The sequence below is a fragment of the Herpailurus yagouaroundi genome, unplaced genomic scaffold (assembly GCF_014898765.1).
Source record: "Herpailurus yagouaroundi ecotype Mexico unplaced genomic scaffold, PumYag 77, whole genome shotgun sequence".
NCBI lineage: Eukaryota > Metazoa > Chordata > Mammalia > Carnivora > Felidae > Herpailurus > Herpailurus yagouaroundi.
In genome coordinates, this window is record NW_024412388.1 from 42631393 (window position 1) to 42654530 (window position 23138).

At 37.2% G+C, this 23138-nt stretch overlaps 1 protein-coding gene across 1 annotated transcript in view; it reads left to right on the top strand.

The window, feature by feature from the left end:
* Positions 1–23138, top strand: part of ZYG11B (zyg-11 family member B, cell cycle regulator) — a 95976-nt gene that overhangs the window by 13637 nt on the left and 59201 nt on the right. Inside the window, exon 2 of the mRNA XM_040470263.1 lies at positions 12891–13056. Within this exon, the coding sequence (XP_040326197.1) occupies positions 12891–13056 (166 nt within the window). The remainder of the gene's footprint in view (positions 1–12890; positions 13057–23138) is intronic.

Consider the following 23138-nt stretch of genomic DNA (forward strand, 5'->3'; position numbering starts at 1 on the left):
TTCCTTCCTTCCTTCCTTCCTTCCTTCCTTCCTTCCTTCCTTCCTTCAACATTTCCAACATTTGAGAGCCTTTTGTGTCTCTTGTAGGTAATGTCACGTCAAGACCTCTTTTGACATCCTTTCATTCTAGTCATTTTTTTCCTCTGTTTTGTTCCTTCAAGGCCCTGCTCTGTAATATCTAAACACAGGTGCAGAAGAGAAGATTTGTGTATATACCTAGCTTTAATAGTAGGAGAAATTCTTTAACTGCTTATATATAACTGTTTAAATTGTGACCTATGTATCTATCTAGTCTTAACAGTATCATAATCCATGGACCATAATCCCCCACAGCCAAAAAGTCATTTCAAAATAAGTGTAAGTCTTTATTTGTAAATTGTGCAACATTGTGAAGTAGAAGGGAGTTCACAGATCTGCTTCTCAAAATTCTCTTTTTATTTCCTGTCTGCTTCCCTTATACATCATAGCTGCTCCTCTGCTTTTCTTCTGAAAACCCTCCTAAGGCTCCCTTTCCAACAGTCCATCACTAGCAGATGGTAAAACCTGTGGGGAATGTAAGACTACATTGGGAAAGGGTATAAGAGCAGTGGTAAGAAGTTACATTATGGCCAATTCAGGAATAATATGTGTGCCCATGCACGTGTGTACACATACATGTTATCATTCAAAATTAAAATATTGTTACTGAGTCCAATCAAATGTCTGTTTTAGTTTGAATATGAAACTATTATATTGAAAAATATCGTCTCTGATAAAATGACAGTTTCTTGGTTATTTTATAATACTCGAAAAGCAGAAACAAATACAGCTTTTTTGGTTTCCATTAATTTTTATTTTTGTCTTTTTTCCATTTTTAATAATTTGATATATTCAGAAGACCATATGAAACATTTATGTAAGTCATGAAACATAGTAAACAAATACCTAAAAACCTAGTATCCCAAGTTAAGAAATAGAGCATGACCACTGCCATTTTTTTCCCTGTGTGCACCATTCCTTTATGCCACTTTCCCTACCTTTGAGGTATCGTCTATCCTATTTTATTTCATGTCTTTCCCTTGCTCTTCTCTGTAGATATACGACAGCATATTATTTAATTTGGAGGCAGCTCTCTAATCTTCTGAAATGCTTTTCAGGCAATATAATTTCCTATGACTGTATAGATGTTTAATTAAAATCCTGCTGCATATATTTTTTATTTAACTTAGGTTAATACTTTATTCTTAGTGTTTTGCCATGTCTTTAAAATTTACTCAGAACCATACATATTGCTGTGTAATATTCTACAGAGTTGATACACTATGATTTGCTTACCATTTCCCCCTATTTTTTTTAAAGATTTTATCTTTAAGTAATCTCAAAACCCAACGTGGGGCTCGAACTCACAACCCCGAGATCAAGAGTCATGTGCTCTACTGACTGTGCCAGCCAGGCACCCCTCCCCCTATTTTAGACATTTGTATGTGTCAATTTTTTTTTTTTTGTCAGAAAAACTGTGATCACTCCCTTTGTGTAAATACCTTTGTTAATATCTCTGATCATTTACTATTTTTTAGGTAAATTCTTGGATGAAGAGGTACTGGATCAAGAGTGTGTATGTTTTAAAGACTATTATTAAATCTTTCATATCCAGAAAAATTGTGCCTGTTTACACTCTGACCAGCAGTATTGGAGAAGACCAATCTGGGCAAACTTTATTTGAATAATTCACTGTGTCAGGATTATATCCTGTTCCAGAAAATACCATATTAACCAAAAAAATGTTTAAAAGAGCTGTGTTGTTCTTTCATACTGGAAATTGGTGTTTTTCCTATTTGCTATAGGATATTTTTTCAGCCGTTGTTCAGGGACCATGTCATTCTGCCTGCTATACTTGTGATAGTTAATTATAGGGCTTAGTTAATCTCTACTGATCTGTCACTCCCTCTGAGAATTTATCTATTCTTACCATTCAGTTGTCACCACTAGGGGATGCTAATTAAATCTGTATATTCAGCTCAGTTCTTTCACCAAAGCATTAGTTCCTTTTCTGTACTTGCCTAAGCAGACAGACTCCATGACTACAACAAATTCTTCTGAAGAAGTAATCCTTTGCCTAGTCTTCAGTTTTGTCAGTGAGGTTATGTGAGTATTAATCACTATTTCGTTTTTTATTTTTATTTTCTAACTTTTTATTTTGACAATTTAAGACTTATAAAAAGTTGCAAAAATAATACAAAGAATTCTTATGTAACAGTCACCAAAATTGCCCAAAATGTTAGCATTTTATTCCATGTGCTTTATTTTGCTCCCCTCTTGTTACACACACACACACACACACACACACACACACACACACACACACACACATTTTTTCCTTCCTGGTTAACTCCTTTATTTTATTTATTTTTTTTTTAATTTTTTTTTTCAACGTTTATTTATTTTTGGGACAGAGAGAGACAGAGCATGAACGGGGGAGGGTCAGAGAGAGAGGGAGACACAGAATCGGAAACAGGCTCCAGGCTCTGAGCCATCAGCCCAGAGCCCGACGCGGGGCTCGAACTCACAGACCGCAAGATCGTGACCTGGCTGAAGTCGGACGCTTAACCGACTGCGCCACCCAGGTGCCCCCTGGTTAACTCCTTTAAATCTTGGAGTTGTTTTTGTTTTTGTTTTTGTTTTTTTTCCTTTTTATCTCAGCTTCCCTTCTTCCTACTTCCCTTCTTCACCTTAGGGTGCTATATAAGATAAGAAAAAGGGCATAATATTTGAAATTATATACCTTGATTCAAAACTCAATTCTACCACATTCTAACTGGATGAATTTGGTCATATTCTTTCTGAGCTCTGGTATCATCATATACAAAATGTCTGTTATACCAGTCCTCAAGACTGTTGTAAGGGCTAAATGAGATAATGTGTGTCAAAAGTATGCTATATGATGAATGTTGGTCAGTCCTTCAGAGAACATTTGTCTGTTTAGTAGAGTGCCAGGCATTGTGGTAGGTACTGGGGTTCAGAAATACTTACTTCATGTTGTCAATTCTTTCCTCAAATTATTTTTTACTTTTGGTTGTTTTTTCCGTTTTCATTACCTCTACCCTAATCCACAGCATCATCACCTCATGTCTGAGCCATCGTAACAATCACTGAGCCCAAACTGTTTTTTGGAATTTGCATCAGTGCCAAACTAATAATTGTTCTGAGAGATGGTATGGTATAGTGGAAGAAGTATGGACTTCATTATCAACAGATCTGGGTTTGTGTCTTGGCCCTACTTCTTAGAAATATTGTGACACTGGACAAGTCCCTTTACTGGTTCTAATTTGAATCCCTTTTCTTTCTCTTTCTTTCTTTTTCTTTCTTTCTTTTCTTTCTTTTTCTTTAAACCAGCAAATGTCAGGGACTGTGCTGGGTGCTAGGAATATAAAGCAAACATTAAGGGGCATCTGGCTGGTACAGTCGGTAAAGTATGCAACTCTTGGTCTTGGAATTGTGACTTTGAGCCCCATGTTGGGTGTGGAGATTACTTAAAATCTTAAAAAAAGAAAAGCGTTAATAGGTTCCTTGAACTTAAAGAACATCATGGTCTGGTGGGGGAGACACACAGTGATTAATAACTGTGGTTAACATGGCATTGTAAAAGAAACCTAGATTTGGAGTCAGATATAAGTGGCAGCTTGTTATGTAGTGATTAAAGCACAAAATTAACTTTACAGTCAGATTGCCTGAGGTCTAGTCCTTGGCTTTGCCACTTCTTAGCTCTATCATCTTAAGCAGATTACTTAACCACTCAAAACCTCAGCATCCTCATCTTTGTAGAATGGAGATACTGATAGAATTTAACTTACAGAATTCTCATGGGAAGTAAATGAAATTATATATGTAAAGTGCTGACCATAGTTTAGGCATATAGCATATATTAACAAATAGCATGAGCTCAATAATTATGATTGTGATACTGTTATAGCTTAGTGGGTAAAAGCTTAAAAAGCTTAAATCTCATTCTTGTGTTAGGAGTCCCAGTTGAGTAACCTGTTGGCCATGTAAATATGAGGAAGATGTTTAACCTAAATCTCAGTTTCCTCATTTTTAAAATGCATCTTGTAATGGTGCTTGATTCATAGAAATTGAAAGAACTCATGTATCTAAAAGAGCTCTGAACCAGGACCTGAGACTTAGTGTTTCATGAAAAATAGCAGTGGTAATTTTTATTCTTGTTCTGCCATCTGCTGGCTGTTTTATCTTTGACATGTAAATTAATTTTTCTGAGCCTCGGTTTACTTACTTTGTTCAAAACAAAGTTGTTTTGAGATTGCAAGCATGTATAAAGTAGTTACGTTAGTGCCTGGTACCACACAGCTATCATTCAGTACATGATAGCTGTTGTTAGGTGCAGTTTAATTTGTCAGGTGCTGAGAGTAAAATCTGCTTTGGAAATTAACAAAGACATCACAGAACTTGTGATGTTTGACTGAATTTTGAAGGACACGTGAAATTTTACCACATAGAAGTACTAATCTAAAAAAAAGACTCAGAGGTATCTAAGTGCCTGTCACAGTGCTTAAGGAACAGTGTTAAGTAGTAGGTTGCATTAAGTTACACATAATTTAGTGTACCTGGTAGGTAGCATATTTGGTGGGAGAAGGGAACAGTGTGGAAAATGAGAGTTGAATGGTTGGAGCCTGTTAGTAAAACATTTTGAATACCTTGCTGAAGTGTTTACACTTTATTCTTAAGGTCTTTGTTTTTCCAACTTCTTTTTTTTTTTTTTTTTTTTTAAGTTATTTATTTATTTTGAGAGAGAGAGCGAGAGAGCATGAGTTGGGAAAGGGCAGAGAGAGAGAATCCCAGGCAGGCTCCACACTGTCAGCTCAGGCCCTATGTGGAGCTCTAAATCACGAACTGTGAAATCATGACCTGAGTCAAAATCAAGAGTCAGATGCTTAACTGTCGAGGCCACCTGGGCACCCCTGTTTTTCCAACTTCTAACAGCAGAAGAAACTAAATTTGCTGTGGGATAGGAAAGGGAATTTTTAGAAGCTGGTGTTACAAACATTAATTTCTTGATAACTTCTGTTTTGTCTTAAAATTCATGCAGTGTTTGCCCTCTACATCATGTATTTGTTTCAGTACAAAAATATTTGAAGTCACGTATTGGTTACATAATTCCCTCTCTGCCATCCTCCCATACTCTTCATCCCCTCAAATAATCTTTGGATATGTTTAATGTTCTGTGATGTGCCAAGTTTATTCTCTAGCTTTAGTTCCCTGGCACACCTCTGCTGGGAACCCCTTGTATGTGTTCCCAGCATGAGAACTGTGGTTATAGATAATATGGCACCTTCGAAACTCTTTTTTAGAAGTAGAGTAATAGGATAAGAGCTGTGCATTAAAGAACTGGGTAGGGCTGGATTGAATAGATTGCATTTCAATTAATTAAAAAGAACTTTCCTGGAGTACCTGGGTGGCGCAGTCGGTTAAGCAATTAAACCTCAGACTCTTGATTTCAGCTCAGGTCATGATCTCACAGTTTTTGAGATCAAGCCCCCACATTGTCGGCTTGGAGCTGGGTTAGGAGTCAGTTTAAGATTTTCTCTCTCTCGGGGCGCCTGGGTGGCGCAGTCGGTTAAGCGTCCGACTTCAGCCGGTCACGATCTTGCGGTCCGTGAGTTCGAGCCCCGCGTCAGGCTCTGGGCTGATGGCTCGGAGACTGGAGCCTGTTTCTGATTCTGTGTCTCCCTCTCTCTCCGCCCCTCCCCCGTTCATGCTCTGTCTCTCTCTGTTCCAAAAATAAATAAACGTTGAAAAAAAAATTTTTAAAAAAGATTTTCTCTCTCTCAATCCCCACCTAACACCCCTACACCTCTCCCCCACTCACACTTACTCGCTCTCAAAATACACACACACACACACACACACACACAAAGAAGATTCTTTCTCGTCTCTCAAAAAAAAAAAACTCTCCTATTCTTTCTAGAAATTGTTTAGTCTTTGAACTGTGTGGATTGTTTTATGATCCAGATGAAGTCAGGGGCACCTGGGTGGCTCAGTTAGGTAAGCATCTGACTCTTGGTTTCAGCTCAGATCATGAGTAGGTTTGAGCCTTGAGTCGCGCTCCGTGAGGAGGTTGCTTTGGATTCTGTCTCTATTCCCCTCCCCCCCCCCCATAAATAAATTTAAAAAAACAAAAACATTCAAATGAAGTCAGATTTGACCTCCTCTCTCTTCTGCTATTTTTGGTAGGAGTTTTGTTCTTACTCTGCCGGGGGTGTACCTAGTTGGTAAAGGGGAAAATCTCTGAGCAGGAATTTCCAAGAGATTCATTTTTTAGGCACTGAATTCTAGCTTCTCCTTTATCCTTTCTTTTTTAGTCTTCTGTGCTACTGTTATTTGTTTCAAAATAAAGTAGGGGGCGTCTGGGTGGTTCAGTTGGTTAAGTGTCTGACTCTTGATTTTGGCTTAGGCCACGATCTCATGGTTTGTGAGCTCGAGCCCCGGATCAGGCAGAACCTGCTTGGGATTCTTTCTCTCTCTCCCTCTCTCTGTGTCCCTCCCCTGCTTTCTCTCTCTCTCTCTCTCTCTCTCTCTCTCAAAATAAATAAATAAACTTAAAAAAAAAATAAAGTAGAAAGCACTGGTCTCTCAATACTTCTGTATTAGCTTAAATTACTAGGATTTGGGGAATCATGGGAGTTTAGATATTGGCTTAGATAACCTAAGTATAGTTCTAGTTCTTTCACTGCTTGATACATAACCTCTCTGTTCTTAAATGGGGGTGATTATCCTTGTTCATATCACAGGCCTACTTTTGAGTATAGGTGAGATACTGTATTCAACATTGGTATATAAAGTTGAAAAGGTAATATATTGCCATTGGATAAAGTTGTAGGCTCTGGAGCCACATTTCCTGGGTTTCAATTCTGGCTCTGTCCCTTACAAGCTCTGTGTTTCCAGACACACTGCCATTATCCTATGTTCTCTGGTTCCTGCTTTATCTCATTTAATCCTCACAACAACTTCATGAGATAGGCATTATGATTATCCCTATTATAAGTGAGAAAACTGAAGAACAAAAGTTTGGGTAATGTGTATGATGTCACACAGTTAGCAAGTAAGAAGTTAGGATGTGCACTCTAGCTCCAAAGCCCAGGTTATTAATATTAGGCAGATACACTTCCCAACAGGAGAGCAACTATCTGGAAAATTCTTTGGCTTACCAATTAACAAGATAAAGTGGAATTTCCTTGAAAAGGAAAAACTTATGGGGTCCAAACCTCCTTGTTGAGTATATTTTACCACTTCTTAAAGAATGATTATTTAATATTATAAACCTTCATATATTACTTCCTGAGTTTATTCTGCTAAATGTCTTGTAAAAAGCATGTACTCATAAAGTGTGATATCTTCCCTCTGACACACAACTTTCATTTATTTTCTCTTCTGCAAAATAAATAATTTTGAAGTTTACCAACTGAGGTGGAAATATAGCTTGTTTCATCTGGGGGATGAATTTTAAACATTTAGGAAAATGGTACAATGAAGAATAGAAAAAGCAGGAAGAATTCATAGTTAAAACTTGGGAAATAAGATAGGTAAAGTTCTAGGTGGCAGCAGTTGAATTTGATGAATTATTTCCTTTGAAATTGTTCTAATGTGTCCTTACTACATCTAGCTGCAGAGGAACCTGGGATGTGTGGTCTTTGCTACAAGTGGTTGTGTGGTCAGGTAAAAATAAAAGGTTTTATTAACATAGAAACAGAGGACAGATATTAGGGTTGGCAGCCAATAGTCAATGTCACACTGGGCCAGCCATTTATGGCTTTTATGAAGTCTGTTTCCTCATGTATAAAATAATATATTTGTTACTCACCTTACTCAGTACAAAATCAAATATGTGAATGTGAAAGCACTCTGTAAACTGTAACATGTAAATATTTTAATAACAATTTTTGATTATAGAAATCTGTGCTGAATAGAAAGTCTGATTTTTTTTTCAGAGAAGAAAACTGGTAACATCCCCAAAATTAACTACCATTGACATTTTGATGTATTTTTTTTCTAGTCTTGTATTTATTTACAGTTTCATAAACTTTTTTTTAAAAGTAGGCTCCATGTCCAATGTGGGGCTTGAACTCACGACCCTGAGATCAAAAGTTGCATGCTCTACCAACTGAGCCAGCCAGGTGCCCCTATAAACTATTTTTTACGACAGTTTTATTGAGATATAATTCACATATTATGCAGTTCACCCATTTAAAGTGTATCCCAATTCAGTGGTTTTTAATATATTTGTAGAGTTGTGCAGCTATAACCACAATGAATTTAGAACATTTTCATCACTGCCCCACAAAAAAAGCCCTATAGCCATGAGCACTCACTTCCCATTTTCCTTCAGCTCTTCCTCCACCCATCCCTAGCATCCAGTTATCTACTTTCTGTCTGTATAGATTTGCCTATTCTGGACATTTTATATATAGAATTATACGGTATATGTTCTTTTGTGACTGGCTTTCTTCACTTAGCATACTATTTTTTTTAAGTTCATTTATTTGTTTGTTGTAAGTAATCTCTACACCCAATGTAGGGCTTGAACTCACAACCCTGAGATGAAGAGTCACATGCTCCTCCAACTGATCCAGCCAGGTGCCCCACTTAGTGTACTATTTTCAAGGTCCATCCATGTTGTGTAATGTATCAGGATTTTTTTTTTTTTTTTTTTTTTTTTTTTTTTTTTTGCTAAATAGTATTCCATTCTGTAGATATGCTATATTTTGTTTATCTGTTCATCAGTTGATAGACATTTGGGTTGTTCCTACTTTTTAGTTATTCTGATAAGTTTTCTATAAATATTCACATACAAGTTTTTCTTTTCCCTTAGGTAGATACGCAGGGCTGGAATTACTAAGTTATATGGTAAAATGGTATACTTTTTTTCCTCAAAGTGTCCACATCACTTTATAGTCCCACTAGCAATGTATGAGAGTTCCAGTTTTTCTATATCTTCACCAACACTCATTATTTGACTTCCTGATTATAGCCACCCTCTTGGATGTAAGGTATTTATTTCATTATGATTTTGATTTGCATTTCCCTGATCGCTAATAATGTTGAACATTTTTCATATGATTAGTGATCATTTATACTTATTTGGAGAAACATCTATTCAGACCTTTGCCTGTTTTTAATTGAGTTTTTTTATTATTGAGTTGTAAGGGTTATTTATATATTCTAGATACAAATCTCTTATTAGATATATGATTTGCAACTCATTTCTCCCATTCTGTGGGCTTTCTTTTCATTTTCCTGATGATGACCTTTGAAGCACAAAAGTTTCTTATTTTGATGAGATTAAAAGTGTCTGTTTTTTCTTTGGTTGTTTGTTCTTTTGGTGTTGTATCTGAGAAACCATTTATTAATCCAAAATCAGGAAGATTTATACCAGTGTTTTCATCCAAGATGTTAATTAGCTATTACATTTAGGTCTTTGATCCATCTTAAGTTAATTTTTGTATATGATGTGAAGTTGGACTCCCATCTTTGTCCTTTTGTATGTAGATGTCCATTTGTCCCAGCATTATTTGTTTATAAGCCTGTTCTTTTGCCCATTTAATTGTCTAGGCATGCTTGTCAAAAATATTGACCATAAAAAAATATTTACCATTGGGGCACCTAGGCAGCTCAGTCGGTTGAGCATCCGACTTCGGCTTGGGTCAGGATCTCGCAGTTTGTGAGTTCGAGCCCTGCATCGGGCTCTGTGCTTACAGCTCAGAACCTAGACCCTGTTTCAGATTCTGTGTCTCCCTCTCTCTCTGCCCCTTCCCTGCTCATGCTCTGTCTCTCTCTGTCTCTCAAAAATAAACATTAAAAAAAAAATTAAAAAAAACATTGACCATAAATATGAGTTTATTTCTGGATTCTCAGTTCTATTTAATTGATCTATATATCTATTCTATCTGAATTACTACACTATCTCAATTACTGTAGCTTTGTGGTAAGTTTCAAAATCGGCAAGTGTGGGTCCTCCAACTTTGTTGTTCTTTTCCAAGATTATTTCAGTTATTCTAGGTCCCTTGTATTTCTTTTCTTTTTCCTTCAAATTTTTATTTGAATGCTATTTAGTTAATGTACAGTGCAATATTGGTTTCAAGAGTAGAATTCAGTAGTTCATCACTTACATACAATACCCAGGGCTCATCATAACAAGTGCCCTCCTTGATACCCATCACTCATCTAGCCCATTCCCCCATCCACGCCCCCCTCCCCCATCAACCCTGTTTGTTCTCTATCATTAAGAGTCCCCTCTCTTTTTTTCTCCTTCCCATATGTTCATCTGTTTTGTTTCTTAAATTCCACAGATGAGTGTAATCATATGGTATTTGTTTTTCTCCAACTGACTTATTTCATTAACATAATACACTCCACCTCAATCCACATCATTGCAAAAAGATTTCATTCTTTTTGATCACTGAGTAATATTGCATTGTGTGTATATACCACATCTTCTTTATCCATTCATCAGTCAGTGGACATTTGGGCTCTTTCCATAGTCTGGCTAGATCCCTTGTATTTACATATGAATTTTAAGATCAGCTTGTTAATTTCTGCAAAAAGTAAGCTGGATTTTGATGGAGATTGTATTGAATCTGTAGATCAATTAATAATATTAAGTTTTCTGATCTATAAATGTGGATGTCTTTCCATTTAGGTCTTTAATGTTTTATTTTAACACTTTTCTTAAATTTGTTCCTATTTTATTGTTTTTGATGCTATTGTAAATGGAATTTTCTTTTTATTTTTTTCATGTTTTATTTATTTTTGAGAGGGAGAATTAGCACAATTGGGGGAGAGGCGGAGAGAAAGGGAGACAGAGACTCTGAAGGAGGCTCCAGGCTTGAGCTGTCAGCATAGAGCCCGATATGGGGCTTGAACCCATGAACTGTGAGATCATGATCTGAGCTGAAATCGGATGCTTAACTGACTGAGCCACCCAGGCACGCCTGGAATTGTTTTCTTAATTTCATTTCAAATTATTTATTATAAGCGTATAGATATAATTGATATTATGTATTGTAAATAAAACAGGTCTTATAGCCTACAACCTTGCTGAACTTGTTTTTTGTTTTTTTTTTTTAAGTTCTGACAGTTTTTGTTGTTAATTCCTTAGGACTCTCTCTTTTTTTATTTTTATTTTTTTTAACATTTATTTATTTTTTAAGAGACAAAGCAGCGGAGGGGCAGAGAGAGAGGGAGCCACAGAATCCAAAGCATGCTCCAGGATCTGAGCTGTCAGCACAGAGCCCAACGCGGGGCTTGAACTCACGAACCACGAGATCATGACCTGAGCCGAAGTTGGACACTTAACTGACTGAGCTGCCCAGGCGCCCCTATTTTTTTTTTTTTTATGTTTATTTAATTATTTTGAGAGAGGGAGAACATGCCAGCTGGGGAGAGCCAGAGAGAGAGGGAGAGAGAGAATCCCAAGCAGGCTCCCCACTGTCAGCACGGAGCCCCACCCGTGCCTTGATCCCACAAGCTGTGAGACCATGACCTGCACCGAAATCAAGAGTTGGACACTCAGCTGAGTCACCCAGGTGCCCTCCTTAGGATTTTCTTTATATAGGATTATGTCACCTGCAAATAATGATGGTTTTACTTTTTCTTTCCAATCTGTATGCTTTTTATTTCTTTCTCTTGCTTAATTCTAGGACCTTCAGTACAATATTGAATAGAAGTGGTGAAGGCAGGTATCTTTGTCTTATTCCTGAGTTTAGTGGGGAAATATTCAGACTTTAAACATTAAGTATGATACTGACTGGGTTTCTCATAATCTTTATCAGGTTGAGGAAGTTCTATAAACTATTTTTATATCTTACTTCTGTATGTCATTAATTATGAGTACTTCTGTATATCATTAATACATCTTTGAACTGTACTTTTTAATGGCTGCCATTAAAATGTCACAAGTATGGTATAATGCGTTTAAGATTTGTGCTCCTGAGTCAGTTTTTAATTTGAAGATATACCTTATCAGCGTGTGCAGAATGATGAGAAAGATGTTACTTTTCTGCGCTAGTTTTCAATTAAAACTTTAAAAATGAAGATAATGCTTGACTACTTTTTAGAATAGGGGTGAAAGAATAAATGAAATAATGGATAATTCATGTAAGATACTCAGCACAGTCACATAGAAAGCATGTAATGAATAATAGCTCCTATAATTGTATTTTAATTATATTATTGGGGATATTTAGAGTGTTTATTTCTATAATTAAAACCCTTACACTCACAGCTTTGTGCTTATTTGATTAATTCTTTATTCCTCAGACTGGAATAACTGGGTTAACCTTTTCTATTTTGAGGATGCTAACACCTAAAGCAAATTCTTTTACCCACAGAAATTCATCTTGTTTAAATTATCAGATTGGGATGGGGATTTTGTGGGAGATCAAGTTGGAAAATAAATGGGGCTAGATTTTGGAAGAACTGAGTCGTCAGTCTAATAATCTAAGAATTTTGTCTTCTTCGGACACATGGAAGTCCATTCAAGGTTTGAGCAGGGAAGGGTCATGAATAGTAATTTAGGAAGATTAATCTGCTATACCTCTGAGGTCTTCCCTGACCATCCTTGACTGATTAGGGCACCCTGCTTGTGCTTACATACTACCCAATGTGTCCTCTAATATGGTATTTAATGCACTTTATGTAAATGCTTGTTTAAATGTTTCTCTTCTGCTTCTTGAAAACATGGGCCACCTGTTGTATTCCCACTGCCTAACACAATATCTAACATATGGTGGACTGAGTAAAAATACTTGTTGAACGAGTAAATGAATGTTTTGTTCTCTACTTTCCTAGAAACTAACTTGTTGGCTTTTGTATTCCTTTTATGTTTTTTTCTGGGCTCCAAGGAGGAGGCATCTCCGTATTCCTTACTTGATATCTGCTTAAATTTCCTGACTACTCACCTTGAGAAGTTCTGTTCAGCAAGACAAGATGGAACATTGTGTCTGCAGGAACCTGGAGTATTCCCACAGGAGGTGGCTGATCGACTGCTTCAGACCATGGCCTTTCATGGTAAAAACTAGACAGAGGAAACCAGAATTATGCGCTGTTAATTGGCATTGGATTTTGAAATGCTGCTGTGGCCATTTAATTATTTTCTTAGAAAAGGCCAGATGAGCCTGATTCCAGGAAGAGGAATTCATTTATTTTTGCCTATCCTGCCACTTACTGTGTAATTTGGAATAAGCATTTTTCTTTTCTAATATGGGAAAATTGCTTTTTATCTTTCTTCTTCTTTTTCTTCTTCTTTGCTTTTCTCATGGCAAAAATAATTTATCTAAACTTTCAAAATATCCATTTAGAAATTTGCTGGTATAAAATACCTTACATTTTTCCTTTTTTCTTTTGAGAGAGAGAGAAACACACACACACACACACACACACACACACACACACACACACGATGAACAGGAGAGGAGCAGCAGGAGAGAGAGAATCTCAAGCAGGCTCCATGACCAGTGCAGAGCCCCACACAGGGCTCGATCCCACAACCCTGGGATCACTACCTGAGCTGAAATCAAGAGTCAGACACTCAACCGACTGAGCCACTCAGGCACCCCTACCTTACATCTTCATTTGGCAGTGGGAGAATAAATACTATTAGGGAGAAACTAACTTCTGCTGTTGACCTTTGAATTGGGAAAGTGTCGCTTAATTTAGTACTTCTGTTTTCAAAAACAAATTCTGAACATAAATTGGGAAAGTCTTCTCTCTGAAATTCTGTTTACGTATATTGAGGATTTTTGTTATTTCTGCTTAAGTTCAAAGGGATAATGTCTTTATATATTTCTGGTTCATAAACTCTTACAAGTAGAAAATAAAATTTGTCCACAAGTATAAAATAGAATGAAAGTGTGGCGATAATAACAACTATCATTTATGTATTGCCTGTTACATGCCAGCATTTTATGTTTTCCTTGAATTTTGTCAAAAACCCTCTAAAATAACCATTACTATCCCATTTATATATAAGCAGATAAAGAAACCTAGGTTCAGAGAAGTAACTTGTTAAAGGTCACAATGCATCAGTCCTGGTTTAAATGTAAGTCTGTCTGATTCCAAATCTGTGCTGTTTTCACCGCCACACAATCTTTCTACATCCCCCTTAGAGATATCCCTGCTCCTAGATGCCAGATAATGCTATACATTTTTGCTGTGGCCTTAAATATATATATATTTATATACATAGTTTATATATACATAAAGTTTGAATCTAGATAATGCATTCCAAGGAAGGGTAGGAGAAATAAGGCTGTAATTGAGGCATTTTGGAATAATTTTGGAAAGAAGACGCCTGCACTCCTTTTTGCACTAGTTGCTCAAGTCTGTAGTCTGTTTGAATTCTTCCAGCCTGCCAAAAGGAACTAGGGTAAATTTCAAAGGTACTACATATGGTAAAGTTAAAGATCCCTTACAGAGCTACGCAAGAATTTAAGAGATTATGACAGTGCCAACATTTCTTTCTTAGTCTTAGTTTAATGATTATGCTTAACATACTCAATTCACATATATATACATATAACTAATCTTGTAAATCAAAAGCATAAATGTTGGGGCGCCTGTGTGGCTCAGTCGGTTAAGTGTCCAAATTCAGCTTAGGTCATGATCTCACGGTTTGTGAGTTCAAGCCCAGCATTGGGCTCACTGCTATCAGCGCAGAGCCCTCTTTGGATCCTCTGTCCCCCTCTCTCTCTGACCCTTCCCCACACGCAAATGCTCTCTCCCTCTTTCTCTCAAAAATAAAAAATGAACATTAAAAAAAAAATGTTAACTAAAGTTTTAACTTTGCCACATTATTTTTGAAATATAACCACCGATAGCTAAGAATAGCAGCTAACAGTTATCGAATACTTATTATCACATACCAGGCACTGTAGCAAATGCTTTATATGGGTAAAATTATGGAAGTAATTTTTAAGTGTAACTAAATAGTTATACTCCAAAGTAGTGTCTTAGAGAGGCTATATGCTTCATCAGTGTGTTTTCTACCTCTCCTTTGCAAGCTGCTATCAGATGAGGAAACTGAGAGTCAGAGAAATAACCTGCCCTCCCATTGTGTTACCCCAATGTGATTACCTGCCTTATTCACCAAAAAATGTTCTGAATTACTTAATCTCTTTGCAAAAATTATACCCACTTGCAGACAATCAAGGGTGGATACTATTCACCTGAAACTAATATAACATTGTATGCCAACTATACTTCAGTAGTAAAGATAAAAATTTAAAAAGTAGAAAGCTGTGGGAATGCAAGCTGGTGCAGCCACTCTGGAAAACAGTATGGAGATTCCTCAAAAAACTAAAAATAGATCTACCCTATGACCCAGCAATTGCACTACTAGATATTTTATCCAACGGATACAGGTGTGCTGTTTTGAAAGGACACATGTACCCCAATGTGCATAGCAGCACTATCAACAATAGCCAAGGTATGGAAAGAGCCCAAATGTCCATCGATGGATGAGTAGATAAAGAAGATGTGGTATATATATACAATGGAGTATTACTTGGCAATCAAAAAGAGTGAAATCTTGCCATTTGCAACTACGTGGATGGAACTGGAGGGTATTATGCGAAGTGAAATTAGAGAAAGACAAAAATCATATGACTTTACTCATATGAGGACTTTAAGAGACAAAACAGATGAACATAAGGGAAGGGAAACAAAAATAATATAAATACAGGGAGGGGGACAAAACAGAAGAGACTCATAAATATGGAGAACAAACTGAGGGTTACTGGAGGGGTTGTGGGAGGGGGGATGGGCTAAATGGGTAAGGGGCAGTAAGGAATCTACTCCTGAAATCATTGTTGCACTATATGCTACCTAATTTGGATGTAAATTTTTAAAAATTAAATTAAATTAAAAAATTATCCATTAAAATATTCAAGCCCTTTGGAAAAAGAAACTTAAAAAAATAATAAAAAGTAGAAATCTGCGGGAAAAAAACCTTACAGTACTTCTAGGCTGTATTATATGTTACATGACAAGTTTGAAATTCAACTTATGTATTTGTCAAATGTAGATTAAGAGATAATAATTAAAATATGAAAAATTGAAAAACAAATGGATACTACTGATAATATGCAAAAGAACATACTGCCAATTCTTGTCACAATTTATAAAATTGTTATATCAGTTTTTCTGTGTATTTGAAGATTTTGATAATAAAATGGAAGAAGTCCTATGAATACTTTTAGAATTTATAATATCATTTTTTAATAGCATAATGATTTTAGAAAATACTTAGCTTCTTTACATCAAAAATTCTTTCTTATTTACCCAATTCAAAGGAGTAATGATACTGGTAGCAGGTTTTATTAAAATAAGCCAGATACTGGGGTACCTGGATGGTTCGGTTGGTTAAGCGTATGACTTCGGCTCAGGTCGTGATCTCGGTTCAAGCCCCGTGTTGGGCGCTGTGCTGACAGCTCAGAGCCTGGAGCCTGCTTCAGATTCTGTGTCTCCCTCTCTGTCTGCCCCTCCCCTGCTCACGCTGTATTTGACTCTATCTCTCAAAAATAAATAAATGTTAAAAAAATTTTTTTTTAAATAAAATAAGCCAGATGCTAACAAGTTTTACTTATGGGGATCTTTGATTCTCTTGCCATAATCTTTGCTTATTCTGTGTCATGGTGCTAAAAACTTTCAAGGGAATGTGTGCATAAGAATTAGAAATCAGAATAAGAATTTTGTCATCTAATGGTAATGCCTCTGTACCTAATCTAAACTGATAGACCTTGACATGTTCAACCTTCTGTTTTGAGATTAAATTGAAAAGAATAATACCTTTTGAAACATTATGGATTTCATCCTTGAATAGTCAACTAGACTTTCTAGGTGACTGAGATCTCATACTCCCAGAGTAGTACCCCACTTATCTGGAGCTCACATTGCTGGTCACTTTTGCTGTCTATAGTCTAAACCAGAAAGAAAGAAAAAATGCTGTCGGGCGAAATCCTTGCATTTAGGCTTGTGTACTTCACTTCTTGAAAGAAGCGCTTGAGGGACCTTCATTTAGAGCATATTCTTGAATGGGAGTATTGAGAACTGTGGTAGAGTAGGAGGATCCTAAGTCACTTTGTCCCATAGATACTCCTAAATAATACCCACATCAGTGTAGATAATCTAGAGCATATTCTTAAATATACATGGTTCTAGTTACCTTGGGTCTTTTTTTTTTTTTTTTTTTTTTGAGAAAGATCTCTCTCTCTCTCTCTTTTAATGTTTGTTCATTTGAGAGAGAATGGGGAAGCAGCAAAGAGGGACAGAGAGAAATAGAGAATCCCAAGCAGGCTTTCAGTGCAGAGCCCGATGCGGGGCTTGATCCCATTGAACTGTGAGATCATGACCTGAGCTTAAATCAAGGGTCAGATGCTTAAATGAGTGAGCAGCCCAAGCACCCCCCTTGGTTCGTAACAAACTAAGAATTGATCATCTAAAGGGGACAGGCTGCCAACTAACAACCCAAGTAGATAGTATGACAGTGAAGGAAGATTTAGCTTAAATATACTGTAGCAAGTACAATTATTGGTCATGGAAAAAAGTAGGCGATTCTTAAATATGTTCATTTTTGAAAGAAGGGGAAGATAATCCAGAAAGATTTCCTTCAGATGTAGTAATGACATTTGGGTAGTGCTTTCAGTTCGCAAAATGCTTTTTATATATATTGTCTTATTTAATCTTCATAGCAGTCCTTGTGAGGGAGACATAATTATTCCCATTTTATAGATAGGGAATCTTAGACTTGTGGAATAATTTGTCTAGTGTCAAAAAGCCAATAAATGTTGGAACCAGGACTTAAACACAGGACTGATTTCTAGATATCATGCTCTTTTTAAAAATTTTTGCTGTTAAAAAAAAATAATAAAAAAATTTAAAAAAATTCTTTGCTGTTTTAATTCCATTACTATTAAATGTAGAACCTTAAACTTAGTTATTAGAAAACTTTACTTAGCACCTGGGTGGCTCAGTTGGTTAAGCCACTGACTTGATTTTGGCTCAAGTCATGATCTCACAGATCCTGAGTTCAAGCCCCACGTTAGGCTCTGCTGTGACAGATCCTCTGTATCCATCTCTCTGTCCCTCCTATCCCCTCCTCTCTCTAAATAATAAATAAATATTTAAAAAAAAAAAAAGAAAAAAATTTACTTAATATAGATTGACCCAAAGAGACCAGGAGTAACTATTTTACAAAATGTATGTATATGATATCAAAATTTGACAGCACATTTTGTAATGCATGGTGATAGTCACTATAAGATTAAAATCAGTCTTAAGAGAATAAAGTTTCATCTATAAAAGACAAAACTGACATTAAAAAATATGTGCAAATATATTTTGTGGTATAAACAGGAAAACAATGATCCTAACTCAGAATCTATTTCCATTTTTGGTTTGCACAAGGGTCCTCAACAGAAGATCCTTAACATATGTGTAGAGGGGGTTACTAGTGGGTTCAGAAGAGGCCCAGTAGAAGTAAAATGTATAAGAAGGAAGCTCCGGAGAAGAAGAAAATTATTAAACACCTGTTGTGTACCTGGTGTTATGTTAGGTATTGAGTGTACAATATTGAACACAGGAGGAATCTTGCTTTCATGGAGCATATTGTTCAGTAGGACTTGTTAACTTACTTAACTGTAATTAAGAAGCAAACCAACATATGGAATTACAACTTGTGATCAATTCTCTGAGGGAAAAAGAACATGGTTCTCTCAGGGAGAATAAAAAAAGAAGGCATCTACTTTAGATTGGATGGTCAGAGAAAGCTTCTCCAGGGAGGCAATAACTTGGCTGAGACCTGCATGATGAGGAGGCGTCAGTAATGTAAAGATGGGGTCTCTCAGCACTGGCCAGGAATTCTTGAATATTTCCCTGATCAGCTACCCAGTGCTCCTAAAATTTGTTTAAAACTGTTTTCCAGAGTAGCTCTACCATTTTATATTCCTACCAGCAATATATGACTAATTCAGTTTCTCCAAATACTTGCCAGCATTTGCTATTATTACTGTTTTTTGTTTGAGTCATTCTGATAGTATTTGAGTCATTTCTTTAAGTATTTTTGCAGTCCTGCCCGGTTTCTCTTCTTCTGGGACTGCAGCAACATAGATAGCTCTATTCACTTTTTTTCCCAGTATATATATGTTTTTCTGGTTATTTAGATTTAGGTAATTTCTGTTGTTTTATCTTTTAGTTCACTGATTCTGTTGTTCCTTACATTCTGTTGTTGAGCTCAACCATTATTTTTCATTTTTAAGATTTCCCTTTATTTCTTTTTATATTTTCTGTTTGTTTGCTGAGGCAATTTTTCATTTCTTTTGAGCTTGCTTATAATTACTTATGAATTTTTATGATGGCTCCTTTAAAATCTGTCAAGGGATGTCAGGGGGCTCAGTCAGTTAAGCATCCAACTCTTGGTTTCAGCTCAGGTCATGATCTCACGGTTTGTGAGATCGAACCCCACGTTAAGATCTTCACTGACAGTGTGGAGACTGCTTGGGATTGTCTCTTTCCCTCTCTGTCTGCCTCTCCCCTGCGTGCTCTCTCTCTCTCAAATAAATAACATTTTTTTAAAAAAAGGATTTAAAATCTGTCAAATAATTTTATTTATTTTTATTTTTATTTTTTTTATTTTTTTATTTTTTTAATTTATATATGAAATTTATTGTCAAATTGGTTTCCATACAACACCCAGTGCTCGTCCCAAAAGGTGCCTTCCTCAATACCCATCACCCACCCTCTCCTCCCTCCCACCCCCCATCAACCCTCAGTTTGCTCTCAGTTCTCAACAGTCTCTTATGCTTTGGCTCTCTCCCACTCTAACCTCTTTTTTTTTTTTTTCCTTCCCCTCCCCCATGGGTTCCTGTTAAGTTTCTCAGGATCCACATAAGAGTGAAACCATATGGTATCTGTCTTTCTCTGTATGGCTTATTTCACTTAGCATCACACTCTCCAGTTCCATCCACGTTGCTACAAAAGGCCATATTTCATTTTTTCTCATTGCCACGTAGTATTCCATAGTGTATATAAACCACAATTTCTTTATCCATTCATCAGTTGATGGACATTTAGGCTCTTTCCATAATTTGGCTATTGTTGAGAGTGCTGCTATGAACATTGGGGTACAAGTGCCCCTATGCATCAGTACTCCTGTGTCCCTTGGATAAATTCCTAGCAGTGCTATTGCTGGGTCATAGGGTAGGTCTATTTTTAATTTTCTGAGGAACCTCCACACTGCTTTCCAGAGTGGCTGCACCAATTTGCATTCCCACCAACAGTGCAAGAGGGTTCCCGTTTCTCCACATCCTCTCCAGCATCTAGAGTCTCCTGATTTGTTCATTTTGGCCACTCTGACTGGCGTGAGGTGATACCTGAGTGTGGTTTTGATTTGTATTTCCCTGATAAGGAGCGACGCTGAACATCTTTTCATGTGCCTGTTGGCCATCCGGATGTCTTCTTTAGAGAAGTGTCTATTCATGTTTTCTGCCCATTTCTTCACTGGGTTATTTGCTTTTCAGGTGTGGAGTTTGGTGAGCTCTTTATAGATTCTGGATACTAGGCCTTTGTCCGATATGTCATTTGCAAATATCTTTTCCCATTCCGTTGGTTGCCTTTTCGTTTTGTTGGTTGTTTCCTTTGCTGTGCAGAAGCTTTTTATCTTCATAAGGTCCCAGTAATTCACTTTTGCTTTTAATTCCCTTGCCTTTGGGGATGTGTCGAGTAAGAGATTGCTACGGCTGAGGTCAGAGAGGTCTTTTCCTGCTTTCTCCTCTAGGGTTTTGATGGTTTCCTGTCTCACATTCAGGTCCTTTATCCATTTTGAGTTTATTTTTGTGAATGGTGTGAGAAAGCGGTCTAGTTTCAACCTTCTGCATGTTGCTGTCCAGTTCTCCCAGCACCATTTGTTAAAGAGACTGTCTTTTTTCCATTGGATGTTCTTTCCTGCTTTGTCAAAGATGAGTTGGCCATACGTTTGTGGGTCTAGTTCTGGGGTTTCTATTCTATTCCATTGGTCTATGTGTCTGTTTTTGTGCCATGTCAAATAATTTTAACATTTCTCTTATCTCAGTGTTGACATCTATAGATAGCCTTTTTTCATTTTGAGATCTTATGATAAGTGATTCCTTGGTATAATAAGTGATTTTTGATTGACATCTGGACATTTGAAGTATTATGGGACTTTTCTGTTTTGGTTTGTGTCCCTGACACCATTCCATTGAGGAAGGTAGAGGCCTTTTTATTGCCTACCTTGTTATTGCCAGATTGGGGTATATATTCTGGTTCTCCTCTTGACTTCTGTTGACACCCAAGACATGGGGCTTCTCAGTACAGTTATGCAAGGGATGGAGTCTGGTTCCCCACTAGGATTCTACTGATATCTTCCTAGCAGAGAGGGATGTGACTACCTCATTTCTCTTCCCATTTGACTTCCACTGACATTTTGGGGTGAGGTGGCCTCATTACTGTTGGGCATTGGTGAAAGACTTGACTCCTCATCAGGCTGTGTATGAGACTATCCCAGCAGGGAGGGGAAGGGCACCTCATTACTGCCAGATGGATGTGAAAGTCCAAGCTCCCTGGATGGTATCCACTGCCATCAGAGGGGAGAAACTGGTTCTTATCACCCAACAAGGATGAGAGACCTGGCTCCCTACTCAGCCTTCTCTAACACCTTCCTGTGGGGAGATTGGGGCAACTAGTTACAGGTAAGGAGGGTAAAAGTCTAGGCCCCCCGCTTGGCATATGATGGTATGCGTGAGGGTGGGACCACAGTCTTTTCTGTGGTGGTTGGCTGAAGTAAAGTAGTTACTGCCTGTAAGTTTTCTGTCCAGGGGTGCATGGCTGTCTCAGTCACTGGAACATATGACTCTTGATCTTGGGGTTGTGGGTTTGAGCCCCACACTGGGTATAGAGATTACTTAAAAAAATTAAATCTTTAAAATAAAATAAAAGTTTTCTGTCTTGTTAGGTTGCTTTCTTCCTGGTTCTTTAGCTAGAATGAACAGATGAACAGATTTGGGGGAGCTTTTTTTTTTTTTTTTTTGGTCCCTGTGTGCATTTCTGGGTTGCCAACTTCTTCAACTTTAAGAGGGATATATGGGGCAAGGAAAAAAACTTCAGGAACTTCATCATGTCATTCATTGGGTCCCAAGGTCCCTAGCTGATCTGCTTTTCTTCTCTTTAAGCATGATCTAGCCCCAACTCACCTTCCCATCTTGTTTCTTGTCTTTCCCCGCTTGCATGCTTAAATCTCTGAGCATATCTCATTCCTCTTCCCCTCTTTATTAGGGAAACGTAGCTCTACCCTTTCTTATGTTCAAGCAGTGTAGAACTACTTGCCATTTCCTAACTATTTCTGTGCTCTCACATCTCTGAGGTCTTTTGGGAGGGCATTTTTTAATTGAGATAAAAGTGACATATAACATATTAGTTGAAGTGTACAACATGATTTGATATATGTATGCTAAGACTTTGTTTATGCTGTTTATTCTTTCAATACCACTCACCTTTCTGCATCCTTGAATTTTTCTTCATCTTTGAAGGACTTACTCAAAGATCACCTCTTCCATTGAATCTTTCTAGGTCTTCAGGCATAATGAGTTGCTTCCTTTTCTTTGTTTTCATGGTACTTTGTACTTAGCTCTGGTATACCATATACTTCAGTTTGTTACCATTGTTTGAGACTTCTACTCCATGGAATTTTGAATTCTTTGAGTTTAGGGACATATCCTATTTTCTTTGTATATACATTTCATAGTGTTTGGCATATAATAATTTTTTTTTTAATTTTTTTTTTCAACATTTGTTTATTTTTGGGACAGAGAGAGACAGAGCATGAACGGGGGAGGGGCAGAGAGAGAGGGAGACACAGAATCGGAAACAGGCTCCAGGCTCTGAGCCATCAGCCCAGAGCCTGACACGGGGCTCGAACTCACGGACCGCGAGATCGTGACCTGGCTGAAGTCGGACGCTCAACCGACTGCGCCACCCAGGCGCCCCCATATAATAATTGTTTAATAATTGTTCAATGGCTGGAAACTTACCATGAATTAATTAATTAAATTAACTCCCCTGAAATAGAATTGAGGTGGTTT